General features: G+C 53.8%; 2 protein-coding genes and 1 long non-coding RNA gene across 5 annotated transcripts in view; 1 reads left to right on the forward strand and 2 right to left on the reverse strand.

Annotated features, from left to right (window-relative positions):
• Positions 1-61: 61 nt before the first annotated feature.
• On the forward strand, positions 62-15,696 carry ZCCHC17 (zinc finger CCHC-type containing 17). 3 transcript variants are annotated; one of them, XM_084497426.1, is made up of 8 exons: positions 62-204; positions 342-427; positions 1,141-1,198; positions 2,241-2,341; positions 4,014-4,105; positions 4,518-4,618; positions 5,766-5,914; positions 14,795-15,696. In XM_084497426.1, the coding sequence occupies exons 2-8, from the start codon at positions 386-388 to the stop codon at positions 14,969-14,971; spliced, it is 720 nt and encodes a 239-aa protein (XP_084353552.1). In that variant the 5' UTR covers positions 62-204; positions 342-385; the 3' UTR covers positions 14,972-15,696. The 3 variants fall into 3 exon arrangements, with proteins under 3 accessions (XP_084353552.1, XP_084353551.1, XP_084353550.1); XM_084497425.1 differs by having other exon boundaries at positions 65-160; XM_084497424.1 differs by lacking the exon at positions 62-204 and adding an exon at positions 213-248.
• Positions 5,921-22,007, reverse strand: part of LOC311423446 — a 249,558-nt gene continuing 233,471 nt past the window's right edge. Inside the window, exons 2-3 of the long non-coding RNA XR_014685713.1 lie at positions 6,585-15,702; positions 5,921-6,509 (exon numbers count right to left, since the gene is read on the reverse strand). This is a non-coding gene — a long non-coding RNA (uncharacterized lncRNA). The remainder of the gene's footprint in view (positions 6,510-6,584; positions 15,703-22,007) is intronic.
• Positions 16,869-20,257, reverse strand: FABP3 (fatty acid binding protein 3). Its single transcript, XM_084497394.1, has 4 exons — positions 20,099-20,257; positions 19,211-19,383; positions 17,267-17,368; positions 16,869-17,165 (listed from the first exon to the last, which is right to left on the reverse strand). The coding sequence occupies exons 1-4, from the start codon at positions 20,169-20,171 to the stop codon at positions 17,112-17,114; spliced, it is 402 nt and encodes a 133-aa protein (XP_084353520.1). The 5' UTR covers positions 20,172-20,257; the 3' UTR covers positions 16,869-17,111.

Genomic DNA, 22,007 nt, shown 5'->3' on the forward strand with positions numbered 1-22,007 from the left:
GAGCCGCGGGAAGGCCCGCCCTCCTCCTCCTGACGTCTCCTCCGGCGCGCGGCGGTGACGCCAAAGCGGCGCCGGGCCGCCCGGCGCTGTTTCTTTTTCGCGGATTGGTGGCGCTGCGGAAGACGGGTGGATCCCGTTGGGCAGCGCTCGGCGCCTGCTAGTATGGAGCTCAGCGATTGGCTGGGCGGAAGGGAGGGCCTGCGGGTGAGGGCGGAGCGGGGGCAGCGAAATGGCGGCGGGCGGGGGCGGTGAGCGGGGGGGGCGATCTCGCTCCTTAATTAATTAACGAGCCAGCTAATGAACTAACGAGCTCGTTAACTCATCACCTGCTTCTCTTCAAGGTGCTGCTGGCGTGCGGTGAGGCGAGGCTGCAGCGGGCGGAGGGATGGAGGCGCTGCCAGAGCTGTACGCAGTGCTGCAGGGAGAGGTGAGGGGCCCTGAGGGGGCCTTGGGGGGGGGGCCTTGGGGGGGGGCCTTGGGGGGGGGCCTTGGGGGGGGGCCGGGGTTAGGGGGAGCCTCGGGGGGCGGTTTGCATAACGCTTTACATCATTTTATTATAACCATTACAACGACCTTAAAGCTTAAAGGCAGGAAGGTAACAGAGCTTTTGTAAGTCAGGTTATTGTTGATGGAGGTTAAGTTATGCGTTACTGGGTTCAGGGCCGCTTTGCGGTTCCCGCTGTGTCTCATGTTTCGGCTTTATCGGCCTGAGCTGATGGTTGGGCAGTCACAGGGAGGTGTGGAGCTGGTGCCCAGCTCTTTGTTCGTTCCAGGAGGCTGCGTTACCTTGCCTGTAAAATTGTGAATTGTGCAAAAAATTGTGTAAATTGGGTCGCAGAGAAAATGTAAGTAGTGCTAAATTTTCTCTGAAATATTTCCTGCTTCTGTAGCTCACCTAACATCGCTAAGGTTAAAGAAAATCAACCCTCTTGTTTTAAAACGTATGTTCCTGTGTGTTTACACACACATAAAACACCTGCTGTGCTTTCCTGCCCTGGAGCTCCCAAGTGCTGCTCTCTAACCTCTGATGATTCAACTGAAGGAAGACTGGGAACCACTTGGGGTTTTTGTGCATGTGCTCTGAAAGGAGGTGTTTTGGGAAGGGCTTTCCTTTAAATGGGGCGTTGCTTTTCTCCACAGGTGGCGTCTGTGACAGAATATGGGGCATTTATAAAAATCCCAGGCTGCAGGAGGCAAGGTTTGTTTCTTTTATTCACACTTGGTTTCACATTGATGTGTGGAAGCCAAACAGTCAGCTTCAGAATTAAGACTTCTCATTTCCTAAAAAGCTCAGAAAAAGCGTATTTAAATAAGGAAGAAATTGAGGTTCTCAGAACTTGAGAATTTAGGTGGTATCCTTGCATGAAGAAGGAAATGACTCAGTGCTCTTTAAATGTGTTTTTTTGGTAACTTTGGTATACTTCAGAGAATCATTTCAAGGTCTTGGGATAGGCACTAGAGAATTTCTACAGCTTCATGGTTCGTACCACTTGTTTCCTTAATCGCCAATTTGAATGAGTTTAATGAAAACTAAAACAAAGCTCAAATGAGGCAGCTGTTCTGATTTATGTTTTAAAGCTCTGCTCATGCTTGTGGGAAACTTGCAGAGTAAAAGAAACTAATTTTACAGAAGGAGCAGCTTAAGCTTGGTGTTCTGTTATTTGCTGGAGGCCCACAAGTAGCCCCTTCCCTGCTGTCATCCTGACATGCCCAGTTACTTTTAGTGCCAGTTCTAATAAAAGGTTTTAGACAGAAGTGTGGCTGCTGGGGGAAGTTGCTTTGAGGTGCAGACAGGCCTTGAGTTATGAGCCAAAGCAGCAAGGTGCTTCCATATTTATCAATTTTTTGGTAACCCTGTGGCCCACGTGGGTTATTTGTGCAGATCAGAAATGAAGTGTTCTGGCTGTGTGACCTCGCAAGCACGACAGAAGATCAGGGCAGCCATGGTTTTTAATGCTTCTGACACTGCCAGCAGCGTTGTGTCGCTGGGGCGTGAAATGTCCTCTTTGTTCTGTTGATCGTGCACATCTAGCCATAAAAAAATTCTTGAGCGTGCACCCTCAACATACGTATGTTGACTTATAAATGATGTGTGTTGTATTACTCCTGTACATCATAAAATGTGAACAAAAGCAGAAATTCAGAGGAGATGAGCTGAAGATGAAATAAGCACTGTTACATTTTTATTTGTTAATGGTGCAAAAATTCATTCTTTTTTTTTCCTCCCAAATTCTGCCCAGGCCTAGTTCATAAGACTCACATGTCTTCCTGCCGGGTGGATAAGCCCTCGGAGATGGTGGATGTTGGAGACAAAGTGTGGGTAAAGGTTATTGGAAAAGAGGTAACATTAATTCCTGCTTCTTTGGTGCTGTGTAGATAAAATGCAAGAACAATAAACTATGAATGTCTGCGTGCAGTGGCCATGTGTTCTCGTCACTTTGTCAGGGTACAACGTACTGATTTTTACCAGGGGCTGAGTTCTGCCTTCATGTGTGGCTTTGGGAACTGGGTTTCTGTGACTCACAATAATGGAGTTCAGGAAGAGGGACTTCATAAAAGCTTTTGACTTGCAAGCAACAAAATTCTTCCCTTTCTGTCTCCATTCACCCATTCTCAGCCATCGCTGTGTGATTTGGTAGCTAAATGAGCAATTAGGGAGAATCCCAAGATAAAAGCTGGTAAACAGGGTTCAATAACTTCTGAGAGACAGGCCTGTTCTTAGAAGCTGCGACTTTTTTGTTGTTGTTCTTTTCAGGAGGGCATCACTGGCAATGGATTAGGCCCAAGAGGAGGGGATTTTGTCTTTTTTGAGAGACATTATTAAATACATATCTGTATGTGAATTTATTTCCTACAACCTTCACTGCATTTTATTACATAGATGTGACAATAGGCACGTCCTTTCTATTTAGAGCTTTCTATTTAGAGATTACTTGGAACAAAGACTAAAGTCTCTTGCTTTGGTGAGCTGTGAAAGCAAAGGAAGATGACTACTTAGGAGCATGGTGGAAGCATTCAGTTCAGAGCCACACAGCTCTTTGTGTCTTTGGAGTTTGTTTTTTTTTGTTTTTTTTTTTTTTTTTTTTTTGAAAGATGATGATGGGGTTGATGTACAAAACCAGTACCTAATTTTGTGTGAGGTAAGGGAAGAGCATTGAGAACATTTTAGTCTCCTTTACAGTAAAGAAGGGATGCATGAAAGGCTTTACAGATCCTTTGTAGCCATCTGCAGTGTACATTTCTTTTTAATGCTGTTTGTATAAATTTCTATCAAACAGCTGTTTTCTGTCTGAAACAGTTGTTGGGTTCCTGGCCTCTTTGTTGTAGAGGAAGAAGCATGTTGGAGAGGTGAACAACAGAAGAGTTTGTTGTTTGATTGCCTGCAAATAACTGCATAGAACTCACACATGAACAAAACAAAAACCTTTAATTGCAGTGTTGGTAAAAATGCAGGAAGTTGTGAGAGAAGCTTAAAATGTACACTTTGCACTTGCTTCTAAAGCAGTGCTGTAGTGATCAAGGGCATATTAAGATTCAGAAGATGCTAGCTTCTAAAACAGGTACTTAGAATGTTTCCCATCTCATAGATATGGGAAAAGGGATGGATATATGTATACACATACATAGCTTCACATATATAGCTTCATTTTTCAGGATGTGAGTCAGCCAGACTGCCAGATCCCTTGCAGCTGATTTATTTGAGAATTGTAGCAAAGCTTCCAAACTTGCACAGGTTTGGTTGTATGGAAAGCAGAATGTTAATCTGAAGGGATTTATAATTTGATTTTATCCCACTTATGACGCTGTTAATGAGACTACTCTGATGTTAATGTATCTATAGCATGAAAGAACAAAATCACTTTCATATAGTATCCTTTTTATATCCTAAAGAAATGTTATATATCTAGATGTCTTTCTATATCTGACAACTTCATTCCTTCTCTATAGGCCTCCAGATGGATTGTATTAATGAACATCATTGTCACTAACTCTTCTTGTTCCGTATCTTCCAGATGAAGGATGACAAACTGAAGCTTTCCCTCTCCATGAAGGTTGTTAACCAAGGCACAGGAAAAGACCTTGATCCGAACAATGTTGCCCTTGAGTAGGTAAATCTACTGAGTACAGGGTAGTGGGTCGGGCAGGTTGCTGCTACCTGCTTTTCCTGGCCTTCATTCCTGGCCCTCCTGCCATACTGAACTGCGTCCTCCCTTCCTGGGAGGGTGAGGGGGGTTGCTCCTGAGCCCCTGGGGGATGCCCTGGCTGGGAGGAGGGCTGTGTAAAGGAACCCCCTTGGTTGTGCTGCTTAGAGGCTGGCAGAGCTGCAGCAGATGACACTAACGTGCTCTTAATGATGTGGTTTATTCTAATGTATAGTTGGTTGGCTTCATTCTTTGATTTAGCTCAGAGGTGCTCTTACAGCAACATTGGGAGGGGGAAAAAGTCTTTAGAGTGTCTACATAAACACAGGACCAGGTGAGGATGGATTGCAATTGGAACTTTCCTTCTCTCTCCAGTCAGGATGAGAGGAAAAAACGCATGTTTAGAGACTACACTAGCCAGAAGATCACACTTGAAGCTGTCTTGAACACTGTGTGTAAGAAATGCGGCTGCAAAGGTATGTTTTTGTAGGGTTTTGTTCTTTTGTCTTGCCACATAAGGACTGAATTTTGCTTTGCAGTGCCTTTCTTAGAAGAGAGCTACATTTTCCATCACTTGTTATGCAAAGGAAAGAGCTAAAACTCCTTAAAGACTTCTGTTTCTTGAAGTTGTGTCCCTGGCATTTCTATAAGGAACAGTTCTGAGTACAGGCTGTTCTTCCTGTGTTAAAGCCTCTCGTCGCTGAGGCTCCATTCCAGTTGTGCATGTTAAGAAATACACGTATGCCTTCACCAGGCCATTTAACGATGGTAAAAAAGGTCAGTGGAAACAACTTTACATCGCGTTCCCAACTAACCAGCAAGCTTGTGAGCAGCTGTCTTAGGGCTCAAATTAAGCATTTTTACCAGATAAGTTCTGTATTTTGCCTCGTACAGGAATGAGAAGTTGACTTATGTGGTACTTCTACAAGTTGCTGGGGTGTAAGGCAGTCTCTTATACGTGGAGTTCTTGCTGCACCATACTTCTTATCATAAAGTGGTGGAGCTGGAGCTGATGCTATTTTGGTGGAGGTTTATAAGGGTGGTTGTTAAACACCAGTGTGGGGCTGTGCAGTGGTAGATAACTGTCTTTGAAGTACCATTTTAAAGAAACCCCAACACTTTAAGCTAGATTCTGCATATTTCTAGTTTGCTTTTTAATGATGTCTGCTCCGAACAGGCAGGCAGATGCTGGCTATCTGCGTTTTCTGCCACCACTATTTCAGCTTTGAAGTCTTGAGTAAAAAGTCCAGAACTAGAATGAGCTGACTTCTTTGGTGTTTGTGGCTTTCATCTCACCTGCTGGATGTCTGTCCCAGCAGCTGACTCCCTTCCCCGTGTGCTTTAGTGTTCTGCATAAGCCCTCACCCAGATTTCCCTGTTCAGACAAGTGCCTTAGCTTTGCCTGGTGAATCTCTCCAGAATTGTGTGTTGTACTTGCTCTCTTGTCTTGTTTAATTAGGGCATGTTAAAGTAGTGGAAACGCTTGGACAAAAGCTCTACAGTGTGGATTTCTTTAAGGTGACCAGTAATAAGGTGGTTGTTGGCACTTCAGGTGTCCGAAATGCAGCTGCACAAAAAAAGCATGTGGGAGGAGGGGTTGCAGCTTCAAATGCTGTTTTGCAGGTCACTTTGCCAAGGAGTGTTTCATGCAGCCTGGAGGAACCAAATATAGCCTGATTCCAGAAGAGGAGGAAGAGGAGGTGACAGCAGCAGCAGGTGAAAGACACAAAAAGAGCAGCTTGACTGATGATTCTTCAAAGAAAAGGAAAAAGGTACGAGGTGCCCTGCTGCTGACCTGCAACAGTGAGCTGGATTGTTCTGTTGAGATTCGCTGTGGTAAATCACAGATGTCACAGTTCGGAGCGGGCAGTTCTGGGCTGAGAAAGTGGCTCAGGTCTGTGCATGTGCAGTAGCAAAACAGGAACCTCTTCTACAGGCTCTAGTAGTAATTCCTACACATCCTCTTTTTATTCTTGTTAAACAGTCCCTAAGATGGCTTTGTGCTATTATACATGTATAATAATGCACAGCTTTCAAAAGAGTTTCTTTATAATGAGAGGGGAATTTTTTTCCTTGTGTTGGTGAGGCTCAATAGAACTTCTGTGGGTTTCCTGAATTTCTGTGATTCTTGTCAATAGCCCTCTCCTGTCTCTTTGCTCTTGTCCTATCAACTTCCTTGAGTCTGAACCAAGCACCCACTGCTGCCTTGCTGCAGCGCGTTCTGACCCAGGCTGTGTGCCATGAACTGGGCATGTGTGTGTGTGCTGGGCTAAAATCAGGGTTTGTGTTTGCCCAGGGAGCGTGCTCCATTTCCAGGCCATAAAGCTATAAAGTTCCAGGGTAAGAGAACTTTTCTGTTTTGCCTCTCTGAGGGTGTTTGAATTCTGGCTTCAGAGTGTGTTGGTTTTAATGTTTAAAAAAAGAAAGTAGGGGAGCCCTGACTCCCAAACAGGAGTGCCTGGTCTCTGTCTCATTATACAGAGGCGAGCATTCCAATTACAGACTCTCAGCCACTTTCACAGCTGGAGTCCTGCTCTCAATTACACTTCCAGAGCTTTTCAATTTTCTTTCCTTCCTCAGCTCTGTGGCCTGTCCCCTTTTCTGGAGAGGGGCAGCAGCCAGGAAAGGTGGTGGGATTTCCAACATTTAGAAACAGGTTAGGCTGAAGAAGGGGAAAACGGCAGAGGTAATGAAGTGTTGCATGCGTTCTACCAACAGAAGTAGTAGCTCCCTTTTCACAAGAGAGGCACAAGGACTGTGCCAGCAATTCCCTGGCAAGAATGAACGTCTGAGGGCTTATTTCTTACAGGCTTACTGTACTGGTGGGGGAGACTGCAAATGCTGCCTACAGGGAAAGGAGTCGTCAGTGTATTTTGATGGCAGCACTCGGATCGTGACTTCCAGTCATGTTTTTCACTGACCATTTGGTTTCTGGCACTTTAGTACACCCTTGAGAGAGGAGTAACCGGTACTGCTTGTGGGACTGTAAGTTGTGACCGCACCAGAACAGGAGCTGGGTGTGTGGTGGCTTTCCTTGCCTTAGCCTCTGGCCTTTGGCACACCTGCTTGTCCTAGAGTCAGTGCAAAACGAAGCTGGTGTTAATCTGGTGCTTACTCTGCAGCCCTTGATTGCCCAGTAGTGCTCTGAAGAGCTGATCTGGTCATGAATGGGGTCTCACTTGGTCGTGGCACCTGGTTCAATCCTGAGATGTTCTTTGTGTCCCTGGTGCGTAGGCTTTTACTCAGGAATGTCTCGGGCTTGTCTGTGGAGTGTTGTTGCTCTGCAATGTAGAGTACACGTTTTCCTTTCTGTTCTGATCTCAGAAGCAGGCAATTGAACTGAGCTGGCTCTCAGACCCCAACCTAACCGTGACCTTTTGGGACTCCGGGGGTTGGTTCTGTCCTGCCATGGTGTGGTGTAAGAGCAGGGTGCTGGTAACACCTCTGCAGGGCTGGCTTCTTCTGCCTCGGGTTCTTCTCCATCTAGGAATAATGATGGTTTATCTGGTATTGGCTCACTTTGCCTTGCAGTGTAACTGCTACTTAAATGGTACAGGGAAAAGCTGTGCTGGGAGGTGCACAAATAGTGCTTGATTGTATCAGTGTCTGTCCACCGGGGCAGGGATTCCCTGTGGATTCTTGCCCTACTGACACTACAGGATATGTGGGTCACTGTCCTAAACTTGTTACTATTTTTTTTTGTCTGTGGATTAACAGCCTTCCCTTAAATGTTGCTTCTTCCTTTGATCTTCTCCCTTCTCAAGGAGGAGATCAAACATTTTCAGATGTTTTCCAGCACTGGAAAACAAAACTTGTGAGCTTTCTGGAGGCAGGATGTGGGATCCTTGAAATGAATAGCTCCCTTGTTGTCTTGGCTGCCTGCTGTGATCTTGTCTGGGAGCCACCGTGTGCTTCCCTGCTTGTCTGGAGCACCAGGAGGGTTTGCACAGGACAGGAGTAGCTGAATCTACCTAGTGACAGCTGCCTTGCTGACCCCATCCCATCTGAGGTTGGTAACACAGATGTAGAAATTATATCTTTAAATGAGGAAACCACTATCTCCTATCTAACAAGGATCTGTTTAGTGTCATAATAACAGTACCAACACTTCTGGTAGTTCATTATCAGCATTTTCTGTGTCCTTGCAGTTCCTGGGTGCCCTCCCCTCTCCCCAGAGATCCCTCTCCTCATGGAGATGCTCTGTGGTCCTGGCTCTCCCTGTTCTGTCTGCTTGCCATCCCCATAGTCACCATCATTGGTAGCTTAAGCCTGGTCACTGTGTGGCTGCCCAGCGCTGGCATTGGACCGGTCCTGTCTGGAGACATCTGGTTTGCTGCTATGGACAGAGTTTGTAAGACTCCCAGGGAAATAATCTTTAAGACCCAAAGAGTTTTCGTACCAGTGGAATCTCTTCCATGCCACGATGGAGATGCAAAGTTCTTCAGTTCCCTGCTTTTCTCCTGTCTGGGCCTCTAAGGGACAGCTGGAACAGGCGCCTGGCACGACAGTGGGTGCAAATCCTTCTCCTTACAGGTGACCACGTTAGTGCTGGGCACGTGGGAGCGCTGTCCTGCCTCCAGTAGTCAGTGAGAAGGCAGGGGCTGGCAGCAGAAGCCGAGCTGCCGCTGTGACAGCGCTGTGCGGAAGTACAGAGAGCATCTGAGGAGCCTTTGACAGCTGTGCAGGCACGTTGCTGCGTCCCTTCCGCTTTTACTCCGTGGGTCACTGGGTGAAGGAGCTCCTATGGGAACGCGGCGGTGTGCCTGTGCTGGGCTTGCGTAGGAGGGAGGCGTGCTGAGAGAAAATAAATCCTTCGGATCCTGCTCTCCTGTCTTCTGAGAACAGGGCTGCTGCTTCAGCACCAGGAGTAGCGCCTCTTACTTGCCCCTTGCAGAAAGTGCCCTGTCTGCTCAGTGATTAAGCTGGCCCCGCTGTAGCTCTGGGATGGTCCTTGGAGTTGTGTGGTAAATGTGACCTGTGACAGCTTGTCTGCAGCCTCTGCTGCTCTTTCTCCCATGTGAAAGATTTCCATGAAATCTTGCATGTGTTTTTTTCCCCACTTAAAGCCACACCTCGTGGAGTGTTTGTTCAGTGACCTGTGGCTCATCCAGTCTTAATCCATCCTCCCCTGCAGCTAGTACTTGTTTTACTAGTTCTTCAGTGGCACTGGCTTAGGGCACGGCAGAGTCATGCTCATGCTCTTCACACAATATGCTCTTCCCTTTAATGTCCTTATCTGTCTCTGACCTTTGCTGCATTTATTTAATGGCCATAGCCTGGATTCTTCTCATCAGATTAATTCAAACTCAAATGGAATAATACAGTTGGGTTTACATAATTAATCTTTTTTGTTATTAAGCTGAGAGGTGGATTTTTTTGTTGCTGTTTTTATTGCTTGTTTTTTGAATGAACCTAGAAGGAATGCTGGCGTCTCTCTGGAGATGCAGGTGGACATGTATCTGGAAATTTATTCTCCTTTTTTACAAGGACAGATGTAAAGCCTCTAAATAAAACCATAACCCTGTGAAGTGCTAGTGGAAAATACTTCTTGGAGAGCTCTGGACACTCCCCTCTTATCTCAAAATCGAATACTTCTAGCATGAATGAGCTGCTGTAACATTCTTAGAATGCAGCCCTGAGCAACTTTCCTTACAAAGGGCAGGAAACAGCCTGCTGGGCTGATGTGGGCCCTCTTGGTAGGGGCTGCTTCAAAATACCTACAGCAGTAGGCAAGCGTTATCGGGCTGTAGCTCAGCTCTCAGCACAGCTCTGGTATCTGAGGGATCTCAGAATAGCTGGTGCTCTATTTTGGTAGAATTGTAGTTGTTAACCACACTGAGCAGGACCTGCAAAGAACTGTGATTGTCTTCGTGCTCGGTTTGTCCCCCTCTGAGTGTCACTTTTTTTTTTTTCTTTCCACTTGGAGTCTGCCTGGGCAGAACTCTCTCAGGATGTTCACACAGATGCAGTGTTTGCAGTGCTGGGGGAGTGGCTGGGTGTGCCTGAGAACTGAGCTGAGCCTGGCTCCGTCCCTCAGCACCAATCCCTCCTGGAGACCTGGCCCCAGCTCTGGGTGTGGGGAGGCTTTGCTGGTGCTGAAGGCAGAATTTGGGCTTGAACTTTGGCACTGAGGTAGAACCCAGAGAAGGGCTCCCACCTCCACACCAGTGTTTCCTGGAGAGCTGTGGCCGCCCAGCAGGTGCAGGAAGGCAGCTGATGCCTGCCCGGCGGTGCTGGGATGCCAGCACTTAGAGAAGCCTGTAGCCTAAGGTCTTTTCCTGTGTTGGTGGGAGTGTTTTGGCTGAAAAGCATCCCCAAAACATCCACGTGTGCACTGCTCCCTGTAGTCCTGAAGGGCCTGATGTGACATCCTGTCTTATCTTCAGCCTTCACATGCTGAGAAAGTTTCCCAAGCTCTGGAATGATGCTCTCTTAGCCTGAGGTCTGCTCAGACTTTCTCACCATGTGCACAGACTGCAAAAGCTTGAGAAAATTCTCCTTGCTGCATCCTTTTCCCTGGAAGGTTTAACTCTTCACAGTCTTTAGGAGATGATAGCAGTGCTTTGCTTCTAACCTTGCTGCATGGGCAGGGAACTTTGCAGTGAGCTTGCTTTTGTCCCACAGAAAAACTTCGTTGTTGTAACACTGTTGTGGGGCTGCAGAAACTGACACCTGCCCGAAGGCTGCCAGGTGTGTAGGCAGCTCAGCCTCTGCTCTCTTCCCTGGGCCCCAGAGGCTCAGTGCCCAGCTCCACGCCGTGCCTTGTCTTTGCTAGTCTGTCTCCCTGAAAGAGTCATTCTGCTCGATATTAAATAAGCCACCAGCTCTCCTCCTTCTTTGTCCTCGACTGGCAGCGTGTAGCTGGTGCTGCGCCACGCAGCCCATGTGAAATTGATGTCTTCAGCTGGGCTGCTTGTGTCCCGCTGTAATAGGAGAGCGTGTGGGTTTTAAATGAAACACATACAGACTTCTGTCTTCCTGTAAGCCAGTAAATTAATCTTCATATGGAAACTGCTCTTGCCTGGAAGTGGCTGAAGCTAATGGAAGAAATGTCTCATGGGGAGGAGGGGGAGAACCCTGCTTTCTCTGCGCTCTCTGCGTTGGGGCACTTTTTTCCCCAAGCAGCCATAAGATGACTTGTGTGTTGTGGTGTGGCACTGGAGGGCTACCAGCAACCGAGAGAAATACCCCATAAAAGCACCCCTAAATGCAGGGTGGGCTCGGCTCTGACCTCACCTGCCTTGGTGAGGTACCTTCAAGCCAGCAGCAGCTGCAGCAGGGTTGGGATGTAGAAATCATCGCAGGGGATTTGCTCCCCATCTTTGCCTCACTTTTTGTGCTGCGCTCAGCAGCTGCTCCTGGCAGCTGTTTCTGACGGGTGAGTGCTGGTTTGAGCTCGCAGCATGTGGGTGAGTGAGCACTCAGCGCCTTTCCCAGGCTTCCTCCAGTGAAGCAAGTTGTCTTTAGGTGAATGGTTTCCAGTTTTCAGCTGAGGTGGGTGTTTTCCCCTGGGTGGGGTGGGTATGTAGCAAGCCTTGGGCAGCGCTGCAGGCACCCGAGGGAGGTGCAGTGACTCAGGACGAGCACAGGACCGGTGTCAGTGCTGGGTTCAGCCCTTCAGTGCCCAGCTGGGTGCCTGGTTCTGTTGGAGCAGGTGGAAATGCCCGCCCATGTGAGTCACTCTGGCTTTGTACAAGTACCTGGGGCTGATTGCTGCTGTTCCCTTCACCTCACTGTGAATTCCTGCTCTCTCCCTTGGCTTTCTGCTGGGTTGGCTGGGGCTGTACGGTGCTGCTGGCTGAGGGGGAGGCCTCCCAGAGGACTCATTCTGCCTGTTGTCCTGGGGCTTGCACAACTGTGCCTTTGGGCTTGCTGCTGCTTTTGGTTTCCTCATGGAATGGCACAATCGGCCCTGCCAAGGCGGGGTGACTTACAGCAAGCCTCTTCCAGTAAAACTCTGCAAGCCCGAGGATGACCTTGAAGTCACTGGGAACACTTGGCAAAGAACAGCAGCAGAGCTGGTGGCTTAGGGGCTCCAGGCTTCTCCTGTTACCCTCCTTTCCCCAGCGGAATGTAAAACATGTTCTATATGACAAAGGCTGAGTGTGTTGTGTTTGGGGCTGTCTGACAGCTGTCCATCTCCCCAAAGCCTGGGCAGTGCTGTGCTCCCAAAACGGCATCGTTCAGCCTCTTTAAATTAGAGGTGGTGAGGGGGGAACACAGCTTATTGTCTGGCTCACCAAGGCTCCTTTTTCTGGTCCAGAAGTGAGGTGAGTGCCCTGGGCTTTTCCCACCTGCTGGCAGAGGCTCAGCACACTCGCTGCTGACAGCTCAGCCTTCCGGAGGCAGTGCCCAGCTCTGGCAGTGGCTCCTTGCTCACGCTCCGTGGTGAGGCTGTTTCCATGAGCTCACTTTCACTCCAGCTGTGTTTATACAAACCCACGCTGCAGCTCGGTACTTCCAGGGGAGGCCGTTCCTCAGGGGCCCAAGCGTGGAGAATACAGGACTTGTTAAATGAGGCAGTGACAGGAGTCTAAATAGCGTTCAGGGAGTAAAGGTAAAGTGTGAGTATAGAGACAGGAGCCAGAAAACATCCCGTACAGCTACGTGTGTCACTTGGACCTGGCTGCACAGCTATTGTAGCAGAGAACAGGGTGCTGGTTTGCAGCACGTTTGGGAAAACAGGGCCCAGACCTATGTGTGCAGGTCCAGAGCAGTTAGTGCACACACGTAGCTCACTGCAAGCAAAGCACCAGTGCACGGCGCAGAGCAGGAGCTTTGCTTGCTGGGCTGTGTTCCTTGCTGGTGTTGTCTAAGCCCATCGCAGCCACTTGCAGTGCTGTGGGTTGCTGCACTCGCCCTTCCCAGCTCCATGAAACCCTAGGTTGCTTCTTTCTTCGTGTCCTTTTTACGTCCTTGAACTATAATAATAATTCATTGTACCCATCTGCTGGGGAAGGCTTCTATTCACTGCTGATGTGGCTGTGGAAGAAATGAGTGGGTCCTTGCTGGAGGCCAGTATTGCTGGAACCTTTATGGCTCTTGGCAGACTCGCTGCACTTCCCAAAATGTTACATCATGGGCACGCTCCTCTGCGTGCTGCTTTAGTTTATTTCTCAGAATCAAGGGATGTTAGAGAAAACACCTTTATTTTTCAAGATGATCATGTATTTTTCAAACCATCTTCCTAAAATATGCCTGAAGACAACTTGCATCTTGCTCCAGGAGCTGGTTTACGTGCCAGTGTTGTGGCTATTCAGGGAAACAGAACGGTGAGTTGACCTGTGCTCAGTTCTGGATATTTGCTGGTCGATGCCCGAAGGCAGACTGTGCCAGCTGCTGCCTTCTGAGCAATTTGTTTCCCCATTTAATGCAACCTCCTGGAAATGGGTGTCCCTCCCTGTGCCAGGATGGGAGAGCTGATGTCTCCTGCTCAGGCCTGGTGTCACGCAGCACTCACAGCAGTGCCCCTGTGCTTCTCTGCTCCCCGCTGGTGCCGGGACCGTTTGGTTTCTGCTGGTGCCTGGGCTGTGTGTGTGCTCTGTGCAGCTGGATCAGGTCCCTCCCCTCAGTACTGCTGTCTAATTACACGGATATAAATTGCCATCCTGTGCTGTTAAAGTCTGTCTGCCTTGGTGAGATTTCAGGAGATGGCTGCAATACTGATTTCAGAGCAATCTGTGCCTGGTGGCATTGCAAGGTGCCTCAAAATTGAGAGTTGGGATCTGGATCCCTTTCAAAGCTCCGTACAAGGTTTATTCCAGCGCCACGTGTTCTTCTTGCACACATGGGTAGGTCTCTCCAGCTCTGTGCAGCTTTTGCTTCAGGGTTTCACAGAAACACAGCCTGGGCGTTTGGTGATGCCCCGACCCCTGCCCGCACGTGGATGCGTGCAACTTGTTTTGAGATTGTGCAAAGGGGCTGCTTGCTAAAGGGCACTTTCCTCATCCCAGCCTTCCTCTAGGGAGGGCTGAGGGAAACTGGGTGTTGGAAAAAGCAGTTTCATGCCCTGGGGGCGGGAGGGCTGGTGTCCATGGCTGCTCTCAGGCTGAGGGGCCCTGTGGAGCTGTCCCTGCCCTCTCTCAGAGGATCCCAGGTGTGAATGGGGTGGTTTAAGGTTTCCAGACCATTCCTCTTGGGTTTTCTGCTGTGCTTGGTCTTTGCAGTGAGAAGGCCGTGCTGTTAGTGCTCCAGAGCATTAGCACTGCACTTCCTGGCAGTCTGGGCTGCTGCTGCTGCTGTGGGGAAGCGGGGACAGCGCTCGCTTCCAGCTGGCTGGGTTAGAAACCTGGCAAAGGGCCTCACCCTGCCAGCCTCTATAAAAAGGAGCAGCCTTAAATAATGGAGGACGCCCTGACTCTGGAGGCAGAGTCAGACTGAAGGGCGCTCTCCTTGTGACTTGACCCTGCTGTGCTCAGGTTGGGGTTTGCATTTTGGGACCCCCACCCCTGCTGTGTGGTGCCTGCTGCAGCTGGGGGCTCCCACAGGTGCTTACGTCCAGGCCAGCCGGGGCAGAGGCTGCGGGCGTTGTCCTGTGTCAGAACAGGCTCAGCTCTGTCACAGCTTTTCAGGCTCTCATGAAGGCATTCATCTCGGTGAGCACAAGTGATGGTTTTCCCACGTGTAAGGCTTTGTTCTGCTTCGTTCCGTAGGAGAAGAAGAAGAAAAAGAAGCACAAGAGCAAGCAGTCCTCCGAGTCTGACTCGGACAGCTCTGACTCGGACAGCGATGGGGCTCAGCCAGCCAGCAAGAGGGCCAAGCACTCAGGGAAGACCAGCAAGGCTCAGAAGAAGAAGAAAAAGAAGCATAAGAAGAAGGCCAAGGAGTGACCGGGCAGACGGGCACTGGTAGTGTGAATCCCTGGAACGCGCTGTTGGGAGCAAGCGGGACTGAATCGGTGTGCTCCTCACACCAAGTCAAGGAGATTCCTTCTTCCCAAAGTCACTCAGCCTGTGCTGCTGAAGTTGTTGATGTTGCTGTAAGTTTTTCTGTTACCATAGACGTGGGCTGCCACTTCTCCCATCAAGGCCAGCGGCCATGCCTGCCCCAGGAGGCTGGCTGCACCCCTCCATCAGCAGCTCTCCTGTCCTGTAGCCTCCTGTCTGGCTGGGTGAGCTCCTTACACAGCGTCAGGCGGCTGCCCCGAGCCTGTGTGCCATCAGTCCCGATCCCACTGCCTGTATGAGGTGGAGCTGTGCTGCCTGGCTGTGCTCCCAGCCCTGCTGCACACGCGCTGCTGGCTCAGAGCAGTGCAGGGACCGATCGCAGCCCTGACCAACACCGTCCCTGCAGAGCAGCTCTGAGAAAGGGCCCTGCTATCTCTGCACTTGCCCCTTTCCCAGCTCGAGGTGTTGTTAACCCTGCTTGGAGGGGGTTGATTCATGATTTGGTTTTGGTACACAAACCCTCCCCCCGCCGCGTTCATTTTGTCTGTAAATATTGAGAGTGGGAGAGTAAGGAGCAAATTGGTGAGTGGAGATATTTTAAGTAAACATTAACTGTGGGGTATTTGCTGCCTTTGTAAAAGATGGAAAATAAATCTCTCAAATCTCCAGTTGTACTTTGTACTGTTTTTTTTCTCTTTTGTACACCCCACACTTCATCTTGAGCAGTAGATGAAAGGGCAGGCTCCAAGCTGAATGCTGCCTGCATCAGAGGGGACATGACTTGTGTTAAGAGGAGGTTAAGAGCCTGCAGAGGTTCCCTGGGGGTGCTGTGAGGATGTGATTTTCCCCCCCCAGGAAGCCTCATACAGAGGTGCTGGGGCTCATGGTGCCTTTTGGCTATGACCTGGAGGCGTGACCACGGTGTCAGCCTCGTAACTGGAGCTGCGGCTCAGGGGAAGGCAGCCCGGAGGGCTGGGCAGCCCCGCTGTGCTCTGCAGCCCCTCACTCCAGCCTGGTGACCTCAGAGGGAGCCCGGAGGGTGCAACTCATCCCTTCCTGGGGCGGGTGCTTGAAATTGAGAAGGGGGGTGGCTGAATCACTGGCCTCTGGCTCTGAGGGAAGTGAGAGTGGCACTGGGAGCGTGCCCTCGCACCCCTTAGCAGCAGCTAACGCAGTGCTAAGACAGCAGGAGGGCTCAGCCACACCACGTCCCTGTGCTCTGCTAAAACCAGGCCACTTCCAGTGCTGCTCGCCCAAATCCCCACGTGTCAGGACTGGGCTGGGTGTGGTGGTTTGGCCCCTGAACCCCCCCAGCCCAGCCTGCCTTGGGGCTGCTCCCGTCCCACACCAGGACCCGGTGTGCTCTTGACCTTGACTCCCTGGCTGCCCTGCGGTCAGGCACGGCACGTCAGCTGATGCTTTGGCAGACAGCACCCGGCCGGGTGAGTGCTGGAAAGATCACTCCTGTTGGCATGGCGTGTGCTCGTATCCTGAATGATTTATAGCAGAGCTGCCACGGGAGTTACCTAATGTTCCCCCAAAAAAGCCAGGCTGTGTGTCCATCTGGCACTGCTGCCGTGGTGGCAGAGACCCCAGGTGTGTAGCACAGCGGGGGCTGCAGTTCTCATCCCAAAGTGGGCTCGTGTGGGTCCTGTCTGTTGGGCAGTGGCTGACGCTGGGCTTTTCCCCCACGATGGTTGAGCTGTGGGTGAGGTGTTTGCAAGACCGATGGATGCCCTGGGAGAAGGCAGCACACGCTGCACAGGGGTAAAGGGGACAGCGATACGGGTTTGTGTGCCAAAAAGCCTTTTTTTTTTTTTCCCCAACTACACGGTCACAGTGCTGTAACAACGTTGTTTTTATTTTTCCACGTGTATTCTTCCATTAAAAAAAAAAAAAATAAATCCAAGAAACACAACACCCCAACCCCAACCAGCCCCGAGACCGCAGCATCGGGGCGACGCGGCCCCGAGGGGTTCGGAGGGCTCCGGCCCCGCGGCGAGCCGTGCGCCGCGCGGGGGGACAGAGGCAATTCGGTGATGGATCCGGCACCGGGTGACGGGCAGGGAGCTGGGCTTGGCGCCTATGTCGCCTTCTCGTAGGTGCGGGTGGAGACGACGCTGCCCATGGTGAGAGTCTGGGGGCAAAGACGGAGCGGGGAGATGAGCACTGGGGGCTGCACCACGTGCAGGGGGGGCTCGTGCAGCCCCGGGTCTAAAATCCTTTCTATTTCCTTACCAGAATCAACTTCCCGTCCTTCAGCTCCCGCACTAGCGATGTCTCCTTCCCCTCCCACTTCTGCACATGGACCAGTTTGCCTCCATCCAGCGTGACCACAGACTGCGGAGAGAGAGCAAAACCGCCGTGACCCTCGTGTCCGTGGCTCTGCCGCTCCCAGCTGCCCCATCCCTGCAGCCGGAGGAGTGCTGGGGTTCCTCTGGGCGCTGGCTGATAGCTCGGGGTCCTGATAGCCCTGGGTCCTGCCCTGGTGCTGGCACCCACCTGGTTTTGACAGCGCGGGCCGCATCCTGCCCTGGCCTCCAGCTGGGTCGTGGCCCCGGCTGCCCCCAGCGCAGCGGAGGGCACCAAGAGCCCCAGCACGGGCACCGAGCGGTGACCCTGCCCTCCCTGCCCTCCCTGCCCTCCCTGCCCAGGGCCACATCCTGCTCTGGATCTGGGGCACCAGGACCTGTTCCCAGCCACTCCCGCGCTGGTTCCGCTGCCGGAGGCGATCAAAGGGGCGGCGCAGGGACCCGTGCGGCTGTGGGTGCTTTGAACCGGAGCCCTGCCTCCCCCCCAGGCTGGCGAGGGCTTTTGGGGGGGGCCGAGCTGGCGAACAAGCCCCTGCTCATCCGGGCTGCTGTTTGCACAGCCGCTGCTGTTGACTCAGCCCCAAGAGCCCGGCCGGTGCCAAGGTTAGCGTGACAGCGGGCTCGGCTGTGCCACGGGGCAGCTCGGCACGGGCGGTGGCAGCGGCTGCCTGGCCCCGTCCCACCCTGTCCCCCTTCCCCGCGGTGCTGCCCCGGTGCTCGGTGGCACTGCGGGGCTTCTGGTGGCATTTCCCAGCTCCAGCCCAGGGGACTGCACGTCCCCAGCTGCCCCAGCCCCTGCAGCCTCTCGTTCCCTTGCGAACGCTATTGGGCGCCCAGGGACTGAGCTTGGCTTGTCCCATGGCTCGTGTCCCCATGCTGCACGGGGCCCCCTACACCTCGCTGTCCCCCATGGCTCGGGTCCCTGCAGCCCATGGCGTGGATTCTTACGTGGGTTGGGGCCCCAAGTACCTTGGGTAACCCCATGGTTCATCTCCCCGTGGTTTGGGTGACCCCACAGTTTGGGTCTCCCCATGGTTTGGGTGCCCCCACTGCATAGATGATCCAGTAGCTCGGGTGCCCCACAGCCCAGGTGTGCCCCACAGCCCCGCACCCCACACCTCTTGGGACCCCCCCAGCTTGGTTGCTCCTGGCCTCGGGGCACCCCACGGCACATCAGCTCCCTGCTCAGCTGCCCGGGGGCTGCCAGCCCCAGCCCCCCCCGCTATTGTTTGCCCTCTGGCCGCCGGCCGAGGGGCATCTGAAGGGCACGTCCCTGGCTGCTACACCCGTCCCTGCCACACAGCAGCAGCCAAAGTGCTTTTAGCATAGTTTCCACCAGCCCGAGCAGAGCGGCCGTACGCTCGCTGCGGAGCCGTCACGAGACGGAGCAGGTAGGGCGGTTGTAAACAGTCGAAGCCGTGCGTGGAAACAGCTCCCAGGGGCCAGACCTACACTCTGCTGCTGCCCTGGTCCCCCCCCAGGAGGGGCAGCCCTGGGGGGGCTGAGCGGAGCAGCAAGGCGGAGGGCAGGGGCGTGCAGCCGGCTGTCTGCCCGGCACTACCGCCTTGCTCGCACTCGCCCCATTTCACACCGTCCTCCCCCTGCACCCAGCCCTCGCGCCTTCCTCCCCGCGGCCCCCGGCTCAGGAAGGCGTTCTGCATCCAACGAGCCCCATGGGGGCCCCCGAATCTCTTTTGCAACACCGCCACCCGTCTTGGCAGCTCTGGGTGCCGGTTGCGGCATCGCCTTCCGCAAAAACCCCGGCTGCACGCGGGGCTGAGGGCAGGGCCCTGGGGGCCACGGCTCCAATGGGGAAAAAAAAGAGGGAGGGAAGGAGACCCCCGGGCTGGAGGCAGCGCGCAGCCCTCACCTTGACGTGCCTGTCGTCGGCTGTGGTCTCGTCAAACTCCTCGCCCAGCTTGAAGCTGATCTCCGTGTTCTTGAAGGTGCTCTGGGTCTTCACCGTCACCTTGTCGCCCGCCACCTCGATGATGGTGGTGGGTTTGGTCAGCCCGGCCATCTGCCTGGTGGCGAAGCCCACGCCTGGGGGGGGTAAATGATGCAAAAGGGGGGGTGAGGCGTTGGGGCAGGGTGCTGCCGTGTGAGCCCCAGAGCCCCAGAGCCTCTCTGGGCTGCTCGCTCCTGGGAGGGGGCACGGGGCTGCTGCCCACCGCACCCCCAGGGGGACCTGCTGGGGGGGAGGACAGGAGGGGGGGTTCTGGGGGTGCTGGCATCGCTCGGGGCCTCATCCTGCACCAGGAGCTGGCAACGCTGGTGCTGAGCAGGGCGGGGGGCAGCTGCTGTGTCCCCCCCCGGACCGCTCCGGGGCTGCGGGCTCACCCTGCCCGGGGCTGGGGGCACCCCCTGCACCCTCCGGGGACACCCCCTGCACCCCCGCTGGAGGATGGGGGCTGCCCGGGGGGGTCCTCACCCGCTCCCATCCCCCCTCCCCCGCGCGGCACCGGGCTGGGCTCTCCCATTTGTATTTTGATTTATTTTGATTTTATTTTTTTATTTCCCCCCATTACAGCCCTGCAGAAGGCAGCGAGCCCCTCGGCCACACCCCGGTGGGGAGGCTGGTGCAAGCGAGCAAAAAAATCGATAATAAAAAAAATAAAATAAAATAAAAAAGTGGGAAAAAAAAAAAAAAAAGAAAAAAAAAAGGGGGGGGGGGGGAAGGGGGAAAAAAGGGAAAAAAAGGGGGAAAAAAAAAAAAAAGCTATTTCCGGGCTGCCGAGCCGCGCAGCCCCCCACTCACCCAGCGCCTTCATGTACTCATCGAAATTGGCCGTGTCCACCAGCTTCCAGGTGCCCACGAAAGCCTCCACCATGGCGAGGTCGCGCGTGTCCCCGTGTCCCCGTGTCCCTGGCCCTGGCCCCGGCCCCGTCCGCGCCGCCGCGCCCGCAGCTGCCGCCCAGCGCCGCCGGCTCCTTAAATACCGTCCCCATCACATGATGGGGAAGAGGCCACGGGCTCCAGAAATACCCCGGCGGGGAAGGGCACCGCTGCCAGCCGCCACCCCTCGCACCCCCCCGGCCCCCCCCGGCCCCCCCCGGGCACGGCGCCCCCCTGCACGCTGCGGTCGCGAACGCGCGTGGGGCTGCGGGGGGCGCCGGGGTGCTGAGGGTGGTGGGAGCCCCCAGTGGGGAAACTGAGGCACGGGGAATGGGGCCGGGTGTCCGTGGGGGCACCGTGCCCCCGGCCCTGCTCTGTGCCCGCGTGGGGAGGATGCGGGTGATCGCCGCGGGGCTCTGTGGGGGGACACTGGGGATGAGAAGAGCCACGTCGCTTCCCCCCCACCTCCTATTTAACGCCTTTTGGACCCCCAAATCTGCCCCAGCCCCGATGGGGTCATGCCTATATTTCTACAGCCCCGTGGGTGCTGCCCCCCAGGACAGGGTCCCCACTCGTGCCTCGCTGTTCCCACGGGGCCGGTGACATCCGTGGCACGCCCCACCGCGCCCCCCTGCCTCAGGCTCCGGTTGCAGCGTGCCAGGGATCGCTGTGGCAGTGGGATTTTGTGTCCCCTGCCCCACTGGGCGCCCGGCCGAGCTCGGCTGTCACAGCTCACGGGGGGACGAGCCTCCTGTGCCACCCTGTCCCTGCCAGCGGTGCCCTGAGGTGACAGCCCCGGGGGTCCTGGGGTCAAAGTGTCCCCAGCCCAGAGCCAAACCCCTGCTGGGTCTCCCCACGTGGGGGTGGCTGACACCTCGGGGACACATCAAGGGTGAAGGCAGAGCCTGGGGGGGTCAGGCACCTCCTGCCCAATTTCTGCCCACGGGGTTTGGGGTCTGGGTGGGAGATGCTGGGTGTCCCCAAGCCCCTGCACTGCGCAGCGATGGGCATCAGGGGCAAAGCGACCAGGTCTGGGTGAGACCCAGGGACACTTGGTCCCTTTCCCCGGCCCCAAGGTGTCACTGCAGACACCCAAAAATAGCCGGGGGCTCAAGTTCAGCCTCCTCCCAAGGGCCCCGGGGAGGGCTGTGAATGGGAGCCCCTGCCCTCGGGAGCCCCTGTCCCCTGGGGAGGACAGACAGCAGCCCCCGTGGGGAGGGAGAACACACAGCACGTGGCTACAAGGGATAATGCGCACAGTTTATTACCCAAACCAGTCCTCGGGGAGTCGACCAGCCGCCCCCCATGGGGCTCAGCGCTCTCTGAACACCCCGCTCCTGGTGCCACAGGATGGGGACAGGCCTGGAGGGGACAAACAGAGCAGGGGGCTGTCCCTGCTCCACCCCTCTCAATGCTGTCCCTGGGCACCAGTGTGCCAAATCCGCACTGCCCTGGGCTCCTCATGTGCACCCAGCCTTCCCTCGAGGCAGTGGGATCGTGAGACGTGGATGTGCACACACGGGCAGCCACCCAGAGAGGCCCCCATGCCTTATTGCACACTGACACCCACGCCCATACCCACACCCACACATGGGTGCACAAAGGTGCCCACACACGCTGGTGCCCGTGCCCCCAGGCACCCACCCATGCCCACAGACACCCAGGGTGGCTCTGGGTGCCACCCACCCTGCACAACCCTTGCCCACCCTGGCTCTGGGCAGGTCTGGGCTTTGGGTTTTATTTGCTGGTCCCACAGCAACAGCTTTGGGTGCCTGTCCTGGCTGTGCCACCAGCCCTGGGGACAGGCTGCATGGCCCCTGTGCTGCGGGTG

Source organism: Aythya ferina (genome assembly GCF_964211825.1).
Source record: "Aythya ferina genome assembly, chromosome: 24".
NCBI lineage: Eukaryota > Metazoa > Chordata > Aves > Anseriformes > Anatidae > Aythya > Aythya ferina.

Bases quoted from the DNA above. Each gene is read 5' to 3' on its own strand.
- ZCCHC17 (XM_084497426.1), top strand. From the start codon at position 386: ATGGAGGCGCTGCCAGAGCTGTACGCAGTGCTGCAGGGAGAG. The intron at 428-1,140 runs GTGAGGGGCCCT...TTTTCTCCACAG, and splicing joins ACGCAGTGCTGCAGGGAGAG to GTGGCGTCTGTGACAGAATA. The intron at 4,619-5,765 runs GTATGTTTTTGT...GCTGTTTTGCAG, and splicing joins TAAGAAATGCGGCTGCAAAG to GTCACTTTGCCAAGGAGTGT.
- FABP3 (XM_084497394.1), bottom strand. From the start codon at position 20,171: ATGGTGGAGGCTTTCGTGGGCACCTGGAAGCTGGTGGACACGGCCAAT. The intron at 17,369-19,210 runs GTGAGGGCTGCG...CTCTCTCCGCAG, and splicing joins CCGACGACAGGCACGTCAAG to TCTGTGGTCACGCTGGATGG. The intron at 17,166-17,266 runs GTAAGGAAATAG...CTTTGCCCCCAG, and splicing joins AGGACGGGAAGTTGATTCTG to ACTCTCACCATGGGCAGCGT.